Source organism: Alternaria conjuncta, assembly GCF_024043145.1.
Source record: "Alternaria conjuncta strain BMP 0040 chromosome Unknown scaffold_12, whole genome shotgun sequence".
Lineage (NCBI taxonomy): Eukaryota > Fungi > Ascomycota > Dothideomycetes > Pleosporales > Pleosporaceae > Alternaria > Alternaria conjuncta.
Genome location: NW_026250101.1, coordinates 850704 through 862923, shown reverse-complemented (window position 1 = coordinate 862923; position 12220 = coordinate 850704). Strand labels below are relative to the sequence as shown.

Below are 12220 nucleotides of genomic sequence, written 5' to 3'. Positions count from 1 at the left end.
CAAGCATTCACCGCTGCCGTGTATGAGTGGTGCAGCTTGCATGCGCTGTTGAAACCGACGGGCTCCTATGCCGTCATGGGACTAGCTCCCGTTTGAGCGCTAGAGCTGCATCCAAAAAATGTGGGAGTCGTTCAGGACTGGATGCTTGGCGTAGATCCGCGCATCCTCCAGACCATGAATACGACACGTCCACGCCATGCGCATACGCCCAGGTGATGCGTCGTCTCAGTCTGCAGTCCGTAGGCTGGCTGCGCCCTCCACGCCTCACAGTCCTCCGACCACGCATAGCCCTACGATGGGCGAGTACGCTGGAGAGAAAGTCAAGAGCTGAGGGAATCAAGGTCGAATCGCTCACTGCGAAATGGCAACCCCATTGGGACCAGCTATCTGCCCAATGGCACGACCTACGGAAGTCCGATAGGGGAGACGCATATGTGCTGCCCATGTTCCCATACCCCTCCGGCACCCTCCATCTAGGCCACCTGCGGGTATACACGATATCCGATGTTCTCTCCAGATACAAGCACATGCAGGGCTACAAGGTCCTACACCCCATAGGCTGGGATGCGTTTGGTCTACCAGCTGAGAACGCAGCCATCGAGCGAGGGGTACACCCGGAGAAGTGGACGCTACAGAACATCGAGACGATGAAGAGTCAGATGAAGGAAATGGGTGGTCGCTGGGACTGGGACGCTGTATGGAAACCGTTCAGGATGTTTAGGCATGGGCTGATCTCTGTATGTAGGAAATACGAACGTGCGATCCCCATTTCTACAAGCACACCCAGCGCATCTTCCTCATGCTCCATGAGCGCGGCCTAGCCTACCAAGCGAAATCTCTCGTGAACTACGATCCCGTCGATAAAACCGTCCTCGCAAACGAACAAGTAGATGCCAATGGCTGCTCCTGGCGCTCCGGTGCAAAGGTCGAGAAGGTGATGCTGAAGCAATGGTTTCTGAAAATCAAGGAGTTCCAAGAACCCTTGCTAAAGGACCTGGACGCTCTTGCGCGAGACGGCAGGTGGCCTGAGAAGGTTCTTGCCATGCAGAGGAACTGGATCGGCAAGTCTGAAGGCGCGCAACTTTGGTTTGATATCGTCTCGACCGATAGTGAAATGCGCTTTGAGCCTGTCGATGTCTTTACTACCAGGGCTGACACGCTGTTTGGAGTACAGTATATCGCTCTTTCTTTGCGTCACCCGATTGTCCAGCAGTTAGCCATCGAAGATAAAGAGCTTCGCGCCTTCATGGAGCGAGCAAAGGACCTTCCCTCGGACACCAAGGAAGGGTTCAAGCTGAGGAATATTGTAGCGCGCAACCCCCTCGCCCATGTTCAAGGCTCTACAGGACCCTCTGTACCTGTATATGTGGCTCCATACGTTTTGGACGACTATGGCTCTGGCGCTGTAATGGGTGTACCAGGTCACGACACCCGAGACCATGCGTTTTGGCGAAAGAACGTCGGTGATGAGCCAGTCAGAGTCGTCGTATCTGCCAAGAAAGGCTCACTACCTTTGCCGCTTGTGCCGCGCAGTGGTGAGGACGTACCCATGACCGAAAAAGGCTTTGTTGCTGCAGACATAGATCACTTCGGGGGCATGACCTCAAAGCAAGCCGCGAATGCGGTTGTACAAGCGATTCTCGAAACTGGAAAGCCGGCTGAGAAGAAAGCAAACTGGCGACTCCGTGATTGGCTGATAAGTCGACAGCGCTACTGGGGTGCGCCTATTCCAATTATCCACTGCAAATCTTGTGGTGCTGTTCCTGTGCCCGAGGCAGACCTTCCGGTTGAGCTACCGAACCTACCCGACAGCTTCTTCGAGGGCCGCAAAGGTAACCCGTTAGCAGAAGATGAGAACTGGAAGAAGACCACTTGTCCGAAGTGCGGCTCGCCTGCTGAGCGCGAGACTGATACTATGGATACCTTTATGGACTCGTCGTGGTACTTCTTTAGGTTCCTAGATCCGAAAAACGAGCAGGCCTTGGTCGACCCGACAAAGACCAATACTGGCATGCCAGTGGACCTCTATGTCGGCGGCGTAGAACACGCAATTCTCCATCTTTTATACGCGCGCTTCATCTCCAAGTTTCTGGCAACCACTCCAACATGGCCAAAGGGTCACCTGACGAATGGCGAGCCTTTCACGCGTCTCATCACGCAAGGTATGGTTCATGGAGAGACGTTTACAGACCCCGAAAATGGTCGCTTCCTACGCCCCGATGAAGTCGACTTGATCAATCCTTCCAAGCCTATCATTAAGGCCAGTGGAGTCACTCCGAACGTTAGTTTCGAGAAGATGTCGAAGAGCAAGTACAATGGAGTGGATCCAGGTGCCACGATTGCCAAGTATGGCGCAGACGCCACGCGCGCGCACATGCTGTTCCAAGCACCTGTCAGTGATGTGCTTGAGTGGGATGAGAAAAAGATCACTGGCGTACAACGATGGTTACATCGAGTCATCAAGCTGTCGACCGCACCATGGATACCGGATGATGTGATAGACGAGTTCGTTATACCCACACAGGTTGACAGGAAGCTCCTCAGTATCCTACAAGATGCTTCGACAAGCGGCGAATCTGAGAGCGCCACACGCGAAACCTTGGTGTCCACCCTAAAATCAGATGAGGCTCAGCTTTGGATCAAGACACAAGAAATCATCGCCAGTGTCACGGAATCGTACTCGCAAACACACTCTCTCAACACCGTCGTCAGCGATCTAATGACACTGACAAACACTATCTGGGACACGCCGCATGCGTCTCCGGTCACACCAACCCTAAAATGGTACTCCATGGCCCACCTCGTTCGCATGCTCGCCCCAATCGCTCCTGGTGTCGCCGAGGAAGCCTGGCACCAACTGAACACTTGCACTGCGACTCAGACGAACGACCGCAGCAACTCAACAGTCTTCGCAACAGGCTTCCCAACCGCAGATCTCGCCATCATACCGCTCCTCACCACAACGCGCAAATGCGTAGTCCAGATCGACGGCAAACGCAAGTTCGACGTGGATATCCAAAAACTCCCCGATTCGGTCAACCCCAAAGATATTCAAGCTGTAACCAAGTTTGTGCTGGGTGAGTTGGTAAAGACTCTAGAAGGGAGGGAATGGTTCGATAGGCGGACAGGAAAGATCTGGAAATTGAGTGCGACGGAGAAAGAGAGTGAGGAGTTTGGTGTCGTTCCGGCGGGGTGGAAGGTCATTGCTGTTAACGGCGGTGCGCTATGTAATTTTGTTGGGCCGAAGAAGCCTAAGTTGGAGAAGGGTCGATGAACATATGTATAAATACAATCTCACATCTCTTCAAATTGCCGCTTATGAAGGAGCCTGTTGTCTTAAGCTGTGGTTCAACTTCTAGGTCGCTGGTCACGACTCATGAGGGAGCCTAGCTATAAGCTATGATCCTTTTACTGGGTTGCCGAATACAAAGGAGCTCGTTATACTATGCTGCTCTTCATCGCCTAGCTGGCTGACTACAAAAGAACCTGTTGTTATCAAGCTGTTGCTCACGTCCTGGGTAGCTGGATACGTGATCTTGCGTCCAATGAGTCTACCATCGGGGCAAATCGCGGATACCTCCAGGCGTGGCTTTCGCTGAGTAACGCGCAACAAGACGCGACGATGTATGCTGCAGTCAGAGACAAACTCATGGTGTTCTTGCACCGTCTGATGGTGGCCGCGCGCTCTCACCGCGACGCCATGGCAACGAGCGTTTGCGCGTTTGCTCTCACCACGCGCTCCCTCACAACACAACAGCGCGAACTCAGATCTCTGTAGAGCTCAATTTGACTGTCCTATATATTGTAATTAATTCAGCCAATTCTCATATAGCAAAGACCTGCAGGTTCGAGTGGAGTGATACGTGTCTTTACATCTTGAAACAAGCCATAACATCCTTCCGAAGTATTGTTATATTTTTGCCTTTTGTTCGAACTCAGCTTGTAACAATCTTTAATATATGAACTTCTAGCATCTTTTTTGCGCGGAGGTGCGGTGACTACGGAGCAGTGGAAGTGAAGGTGAAGACGCGTTTGAGATCGCGTGCTACGCAAAGTGACAGTGACCGAGGAATTATCCGCGGTGAAGGCCTGTTTGCTAGTTCTGCGCTTCGTAATAGGATACAAAAGCTTTCTTTTGCTGCCTTCGACTTCTTCTCTCTAATCCTTCTACCTCATCATCTCACTACTTACCTACTACAACACACTTCCTACACACCATCACAACAACAATCACAATGCAATACGCATACAACACCCCCGCCGAGCGCACAAAGTTTATCATGATGCGTTTCGGCGACCACATCTACTGGGGACAAGTCTCCTCAAGCCTGAAACAGGGCGATGAGGTCTACAACGCGCTCCGCGCCACCTTCTCCGGGGTTCTTGAACCCACTCAAGCCATCATCATCTGGCACCCTGAGCGCGATGAGAAAGTCCGTCTGGACTACCACCACCTTGTCGAGGGCCCGACATACCGCATCGAAGCCACCTTTGGTGGGCGTCAACAAGGTTCCGGTGCCGAGGCTTCTGGCGGCTACAAGAAGGCGCAGAAGTACCTCGAGGCCATTCGCAAGCATTGGGAGTTGGGTGACGACAGCGAGATCTTGCCTGCGTGGATCGCGCCTCGCGACGGTGAAGGCAATTTGGTCGCTCCATGCGATTGGCCTGCACGCTTTGCCGGTGACGTGCGCAAGCTGAGCGGCCACAGCGTTGGCAGATACCAGGTCGCGATGGGATATCTGGTCGCAGCCGTGGAGGCTAGGCGTGAGCGAGGAGAATACCCGGGCGAAGTGACGAGCGGCGACTGCAAGACCGCGATGGCGCGGATGATGACAGGCACCGCCGACCAGGCGTACGCCCAGCTACCAGAGGAGATAGCGGCTACACAGATGTTCGCGGGTGGCCTGGCGGAGGCGGCACAGCAGGCCCTGGAGGAGATAGAGGGCGAGGGAGCGGCGGTCGGGTCTGGGTACGAGGAGGGTGGCAGATTCAACATCGGTACACACTTCCGATCTGCTTGAGCATTGGGGACGGAGGGCTATACATGTAGTTGCTGATTTTGCTTTCTGAACGTGATCACAATATGAACGTTCCTCATTCCAAGCCCAAATGTCCTGTCTCCTCCGCAAGATCACGAACACTTTTCAAGGCCTTACAGATACCCTTGTGAATCGGCCAGTCCCGCTTCTGATGCTCAACGCTACAGTACCTCGCGGACTTACACGCGGAACATGGCTTTAGCCCCTCAGACTTGCCACATACCTCGCAGCTACGCGCCATACTGGGGCCCTTACAAAACATCTTGTGATTCGGCCAGTCCCGCTCCTCATGCTCAGCACTGCAATACATCGCCCACTTAATTCCACACTTCGAACATGGCCTTGACCCCTCGAACTTGCCACACACCTTGCAGGCGTGCTCTGCATCATACTTCATTTGGTCCGCTCTGAAGACTTTCATCAGTTCGCTAGCCCCATCTACACATTTCTTTGTACCACAAGTTGGCACGATGCCAATGACAACAAACGGTTCCGGCGTGTGTAGTTGAGAGACGCAGAAAGTCTTTCCGTATCTTGTCGAGGCTTCTTTGCAGACTAAGCATTTTGGACCACTCCTTGTGTTGAACTCGTTCTGGTGTTCTGCGATGATTGGAGGCATGGCTTCTCCGAACTCGCGCTCGTATGTTGGGGGTGGGCTCGAGTGCATTTCCGGGGGAATAATGAGAGATGCGGGGATCTCGCAGTAAAAGTCCCAGGGCTTCACTTCTTGGAAGCTTAGAGGCGTGCAGTGCATACGTACGGTGCGCATTCTTGGTTTGGGTTGTGCTGTGCTCTTTGGCTTGTCTTTTCCCTGGCTCTGCTTGCTCGACGAGGCGCTGTTGCTTGGCTGACTAGGCCCAGATTGCTGTTTTCCTTTACTCGATTCAGCTTTGTTATTCTTTTGCTGCCCTGGAGCCGTGTTGGGAATGGATGTCAAGGTGCTTGATGTTCCGTTTTCTTCCTCGTCAAGGAGCTTCCAGGCCTGGCAGGTTTCCTCCAAGTACTCTCTCGCGAACTTCAGGTCTTCGCAAATACGCTTATGTTTCTTCCAATCAGCTTTCTGGTGCTCTCTACTGCAATATCTCGTCACCCTACATCTGGCACATCTCATTGCTCCGTCCTTCCGCCCGCAGTGGCAGGGAGTTCCGTTATCTATTTGGCTTTGGAGATAGGCCGTGGTCATTTGAATCATCGCATCGTGTGCTGCAATCGCTCTTGTCTTACAGGACCGGCTCCTGCAAGTGGCATAAACGTTTGTCGTGATTTGCGGGGCATCAAGATGTAGCAGGCACTCCGGCCTGAAAAGCAAATCGGTAGCCTTCGAGCCGCAAAACATACACGGATGTCCGGAAACTGTCTGTTTACACCGGAGCCGGTGCTTGGATTCGATATCCAAGAGTGTAGAACGAAGCTGAGCTTTGTATTCGGGCGTCTCTCGAACCTCCAATGGTGCCCCCAATAGGTTGGTGGGCACGCTCGCAGCGCCGTCCCAGGAGGGAATGTTCATGACACCTTCACTCCCCCGGTACTTGATTTTGAGTGAGATATTTTGAGTAGCCATGATTGAAGGTTTGAGGTGGATGAGGAGGTAAAGTGAAGCACATCAGAATTGAGAGGTTATGATCAACGCACTGACCAGCATTGACGCGCTTGCTAGCCACCCCTCATGTGCAGACCATTCTAGAAGGATCGCAACAGATCAATTGATCGGTCTCAATACAGAGACGATGTTGATGCTCTTTGACACAATCTTGACCGTGGCTGACGACATTAAATCCAGTATTTGAGACTGTGCACGCTCTACTACAGTCATCACTATCCAGGATGTGCTTCGCTTGGACATTCTTGAGCCTACCCTCAACCTCTCGCCCTAGCCTTCAATCTCAGCGTTCCACTATCCTCTTCCCCATTATCCTTCCTCAACTGTGTCTCAATCATCCTCCCAATATTTCCTCCACCCTGCATCACACCCCCTCTCAGCAGCTCTGTGATGACGCGTCCTCTAACGACCGTCTCTTCAACCACACCCTCGACATTCTCAGGCCCTATGCGCCCATACCAGATGCCCGAACCCTTCAATGCATTGCCCTCCAAACTGGGAGGTAGATACATGATGACATTGCCAGCATACTTGTGCCCACCAATATGACTTATCAAGCCTACATCCGCATCTATACCTCTCCGCTGAAACTCAGATCGAAACGAGGATTGTAATAAGGGCCCGAGAATACCACAGCGCTGATCGCGGCCACCGTGGCCGCATATCAGGATCGTGGGTTTGGTGATGCTTTCCGCCTTTGGCAATTCGGTCGCTTTCGACTCGTCGCGAAGGAGATGAGACTTTTGCTCAGCGGAGAGACCATCGTGCATGGAATGGAGATTCCGAGCCTTTATGTATGCGGTCGCGAAGTTGGAGAATGCTTCGGGGGTATGTGGGATATCCGGTATGCGTTTGAAGCTCGGGAATAGCAATGCCGTTGTCGCGCCTGCCTTTTCACTTTTCGGTAAAGAGGAAGCAGTGATGAGAACGTTCGTGAATGGCTACATGATGCGGCGACGTGTCAGCATTCCAAGTATCATAGAATGACCGTACTGGGAAACAGACCTACATCAAACCCAGGACCGCCTTTTCCAATCACACCTTTGAGCCCTTTTACAAACTCCCCGGTCTCGCCCTCCTCCTGCTCGATGTTGCTGACCCAGTCTTCCTTCCCGGTACAGAATATGACCTGTTCAGAGTAGGCCGCCATAGTGTTCAACAGTGGTGTCTTGCGATCAATGTCTAGATCGGGAGGCGTTGCTGCGCACTCGCAGCTCGGTGACGGACATGATTGCGTGTACGGTATCGCGGTCTGGAAGCGCGTCCGGGTCGTGGAGAATGAGCGAAAGGAGCGTGGTATAGCAGCCCGAGAGATTCGGGTGAAGGACATGTTGCGAAGTTGGCGTGCGAGATTCTTGGGGGCGATGTGGAAATTGTATGGGCGTTTCGGAAAGCATTCCGCGATGATGACGCGAAGTCGGGGTATTACAGTACACTAGCGCGGGCTCGGAGTTTGGTGCACACCGAAGGTCACAGGCAATTGAAGATTCAGAAGACGACATGTGGTCGGCAACATAATTGATGATTTCAGAGGGTCTCCTCAATATACATGTTTGAAGTGCACCTGACTTATCCCAGAATTAACCCCTATCATGTCTCCAGCCATGCATCCCGCCGCTCAACCGCCCGCTCAAAAGGCCACCGCCGCTGTCTCCACCACCGAAACCTCCAGGGCTACCAAAGCCACCGCTCCGACGATTACCACTACCACCGTTGAGTAGCTTGTCGAACTGCTCAATACTTACTATTGCACGTTGCTGTACGTCGTTGTCTGCATCGCGACCCAGTTGCTTAGCGCCTTCCTCGAAGCCCAGTTGGCGAAGGGTGATGGCACGTTCACGCGTAGCGGCTTCATCGGTATGATCTTCTATCCACACCAGATTATGCAGCATCCAGGACAATGCGACGCGGATGTCGCGACGAGGGTGAGTGAAAAGCTGAAGAACATGCTGCATGAGAGTGGTCTGCGAGATGAGAAGAGAGCGGTGCTGAGGCCGACCATTGGCGAGATGCACAAGAATATACACTGCGGCCAGAATGAGTTCGGGGGCGGGATAGGTAGCCCAATTTGGCTGTGCCGGGGTGTTTGTGGAAGAGGAAAAGGGTGTGCGGTGGCTAGTGCTTGGCCAGTAGCTTGGGGCTGTAGCACTGGGTTGAGCTTGTGACATCGTCTTTGGCCGGATCTTAGCATCGAGAATTTCGAAGAACCGACTGTGGCCAAAGGTCTTGAGCAGGTGGTCGATCATCTCACCGGAAGCTTTGTCTTCTGAAACAAAGTTCCGGATGAAGTCCAATGCTTGTTCTTGTATACGGATATCGTCGCGCTCGCCGTTAAGCCGGTTGTCCTGTTCGTCGTTCTTGATCTGTTGTAACCGGTCTCGGATGTTAGTTGCACTTGTGTACCGTGAACCAGGACGTTGATGCCGTCGCATAGACGGTATACTTTCGGTCATGGCGTCATCATCCTCTTCAGAAGACGGCTCTTCGTCCACATCCATATGGGGCTCGTCAACCGCATTGAGGATATCGACTTGCTCTCCTGCTGCGTTGGGTGTACCCATAGCTGGCTTGGATGGTTCTCCATTGAGTACTTGTACGAGCCAGCCAACACCGAGCTCCTCAAGGCATTGTATCTTCATGGCATGTGGTAAGCCTAGGCACAAGTGCTTGAGCGCCCAAAGGCTACCGAAACGAAGGTCGAAGTTTGCGGATCTACATTGTTCGCAGAGCGTTCCCAGTACTCCAGACTCGACGATCTCCTAGTAAATACATTAGCATGAAAAAAGGGCGCAATGAGCATCGTACTTACAGTTCGCATAGGTGACACATCGAGCACCAAGTTGGTGATGACCTCCGTAGCAGCAATCTGTACTTTGACGTTCGGATGCGTTAAGAGCTCGAAGATCGGCTGTGCAACTCCGTGATCGATCAAGCTGGTCCTCAGCACACTGACAGACCTGGAAAGCGACCGTATGACTTTACACGCAGCAATGAGCACCGAATCTGGGTTGCCGTCCTTCGCTGAAGAAGACGCGCCCTGCTCGTTGCTTTCACGGTAAGGAACCAAGGCTTCGATGATGTGCGTTGCAGCGCCCATCTCAATGACCATCTTTCTCAACGCATCTTGGTCTCCTGCTATCGCCGCCAGAGCCAGTAGCACACTCTCTCGATACCTGAAAGCGTGCAATACATCGGCGCTTAGTCCAGGTCTGCCCAGTGTGGAAGATGCAGGGTCAATATCTGGGTCTTTCACTTCGTGAGATGACGATCGTGGTTGCCAGAGAGGCTTTGAAGATGTAGCCGGCACATCGAACGACTTCTTGAGGATCTGAATAAGGGTCGGTAGGGTTCGATTATGGACGGCCGCTGTTTGAAGAGTCTTATTTCCTGCAATCAGCTCCGCAAGTACAACTGGCGAGCGTTCCAACATGAATCGGATCTCATCTCTTGAAGCAGAGCTTAGAGTGTTAGCTCTTTTCGCTTGCTCTGATGTCGGACTTGAATCTTCAATCATCTTCTCAACGAGAGGGATGATGAGATACGAGAAGTGGCGCTCTCGTGATGTCTTGGAAGGGTCGTTCAAAGGCCAACGCTCGCCGAATTTCTTCAGCAGTGCGAGCATCCCACAAGCAGATAGACGTTCTCGGCCTTCACCGCGGCGGGCGACGTATATAAGCCATATGAAGAGTGGTGACTCGGATTCGTCAGTGATCACACTTCGACTTGAGTTCTGCTGCAGCGAGTCCATACTCGGTAGTCGAGAATAGTTATCCCCGGTGACAGAGCCATAGGCACCAAGCGCCGGCCATTGTTTGATGTACGGATCTGATTTGCTCGCCATCGTCTGTACCCGTGGTATTAGCTTATCCCACGATGCCGCTTGTGTACTTCCATCTGATACATTCCGCTCCTTTGGCCACCCAAAAAGCTGCTGTATTGAGTGTGAATACAGGAAACGTGCGGTATAGTAATGCGAGTCCTTAATGATGACCGAAATCGCTTCCATGATGTCCGACAAACGAATCCGATCTGTCGGCGTCAAAGCCGATTTCTGAACACTGTTCGAGCCGTCACCTCCTGTTGTTGTTGCTTGGCCATTGGAATGCCTCCACTCGGTTGCGGGGATACGATCGTCCATGGCAGCGACAGCAGCAAGTTTGTCAGCGAGGAGATCCAGTACTCCCGCATCTACTAGCATCTTCTTCTGATCATCTTCTACGCACGTCTTCGTGATGAGCCGGATCGTCGAGTCAATCTGTTGGTAGGCCTTCATCGTGCCTGTCGGTTGCGCCAGTATCTCGGCCAAGCTGTCAATGACAGGCCTGGTGTATATCGATTCGTTGACGGTAAAGGCGAGAGACGATCGGGAGGATGATTCGGAGTGGTCGAGCCAGGGCTTTTCTTGGTTGACTGCATCGACGATCTGGTTGAGGGTCTTGAGGGTCGTGGTAACGAGTTTTGAAGGTGTCTCGCTGGGTCGTAGCGCTTCAAGCAGGGGAGGTAGTACGTGACCTGCCAGAAGCGGAGCGACGAATGCTGGTCCCCCTGTATGTCTCAAATATCAGCCAACATGTTCCTTCACAGTAGTATCGGTTCGCGATGCGCGCTCACCATTCGCAAGGCTACCGGCAACGAGCGTGGCCTGGAACCTCAACTCATCCTCGGTCGTCCACTCCTCGGCGCTCTTTCTGGACTCATTGAAGAGCCCAGAGCTGTGTCCATTGGTGACGTTTCTCCTCCTCTTCCCACCCTTCCTAGCTTCCGCCCGTAGCAAGCCCGCCAGTGGTTTCACAACACCATGTGTCACTGCCAGTTCCTTCCTCTGCTCGTGTCCGACAATCTCATTCTTCAGATTCTGAAGCGCGGCGAGCTGTGCCTCGGGCGTGCTCGGATTCGCAAGCTCGCTGAGCGCGGGAGGAATCGTTGACCGGCCCATGGCGTAGACGGAGAGCGAGCGGGTTTTCGGTAATGGGCGTGTGCTACGACCGACTGGCACAGGTTAACGGTCGTCGTGCAGCCTCATGCGAAGAGGTTCAGTGCTGGGCGCACAAGCGTGTGGCAATGACGAACGGCGCAATGGAAGCGTCCCAGGGAAACTGCGGCTTGAGAGGCTGGAGGATCGTAGGAAGGCGCAATAGAGAATTGTATCACTGTTCATGCGGCAAGTAAGCGCTAATTCAAAACAGTCGTCAGTCGCGATGAGAAGTTTGCGAGGTAAGTCATGCTTCGCCGCGTGGTCGCGAGGGAACTTTGATGATGCACAAAGCCGCCCGCGCTCCATCGCGTTGGCGCAAACGTCAGAGTCGCGCGATAACACCTGGGCACTTTGGTTATCGCCACGTGATCGACCCTTCATGCGAAGTCGGTCCAAGGTTTCCATGTCCGAACAGAGCAAATGCGTACATTCATAACGTGTTACATAATCATGACCTTAACTCCCATGAGTACCGTTACAGTCGTGACACGCATCCCAAAATCCCTTCCCGATGCCACCGTCCCGCCGCCAAGACAAAAGAGAATCGTGTAGCCATCAATACAAAAGGGTGCCGAAGCAGACCCAGAAAGATGCAAATGCATATCC

General features: G+C 53.0%; 4 protein-coding genes across 4 annotated transcripts; 2 read left to right on the top strand and 2 right to left on the bottom strand.

Moving 5' to 3' along the window:
• Window positions 1-215: 215 nt before the first annotated feature.
• On the top strand, window positions 216-3274 carry J4E85_008240 (uncharacterized protein; the record flags this gene model as incomplete). Its single annotated transcript, XM_051472466.1, has 2 exons — window positions 216-737; window positions 788-3274. The coding sequence occupies 2 exons, from the start codon at window positions 216-218 to the stop codon at window positions 3272-3274; spliced, it is 3009 nt and encodes a 1002-aa protein (XP_051323931.1).
• A 961-nt stretch (window positions 3275-4235) lies between these two features.
• Window positions 4236-5021, top strand: J4E85_008239 (uncharacterized protein; the record flags this gene model as incomplete). The annotated part of the gene is made up of 1 exon (XM_051472465.1): window positions 4236-5021. One exon carries the CDS (start codon window positions 4236-4238, stop codon window positions 5019-5021), a length of 786 nt encoding a protein of 261 aa, XP_051323930.1.
• A 1875-nt stretch (window positions 5022-6896) lies between these two features.
• J4E85_008238 (uncharacterized protein) lies at window positions 6897-7789 on the bottom strand (the record flags this gene model as incomplete). The annotated part of the gene is made up of 2 exons (XM_051472464.1): window positions 6897-7580; window positions 7649-7789. The coding sequence occupies 2 exons, from the start codon at window positions 7787-7789 to the stop codon at window positions 6897-6899; spliced, it is 825 nt and encodes a 274-aa protein (XP_051323929.1).
• Window positions 7790-8219: 430 nt separating this feature from the next.
• On the bottom strand, window positions 8220-11575 carry J4E85_008237 (uncharacterized protein; the record flags this gene model as incomplete). Its single annotated transcript, XM_051472463.1, has 3 exons — window positions 8220-9398; window positions 9449-11184; window positions 11251-11575. 3 exons carry the CDS (start codon window positions 11573-11575, stop codon window positions 8220-8222), a joined length of 3240 nt encoding a protein of 1079 aa, XP_051323928.1.
• Window positions 11576-12220: the final 645 nt, after the last annotated feature.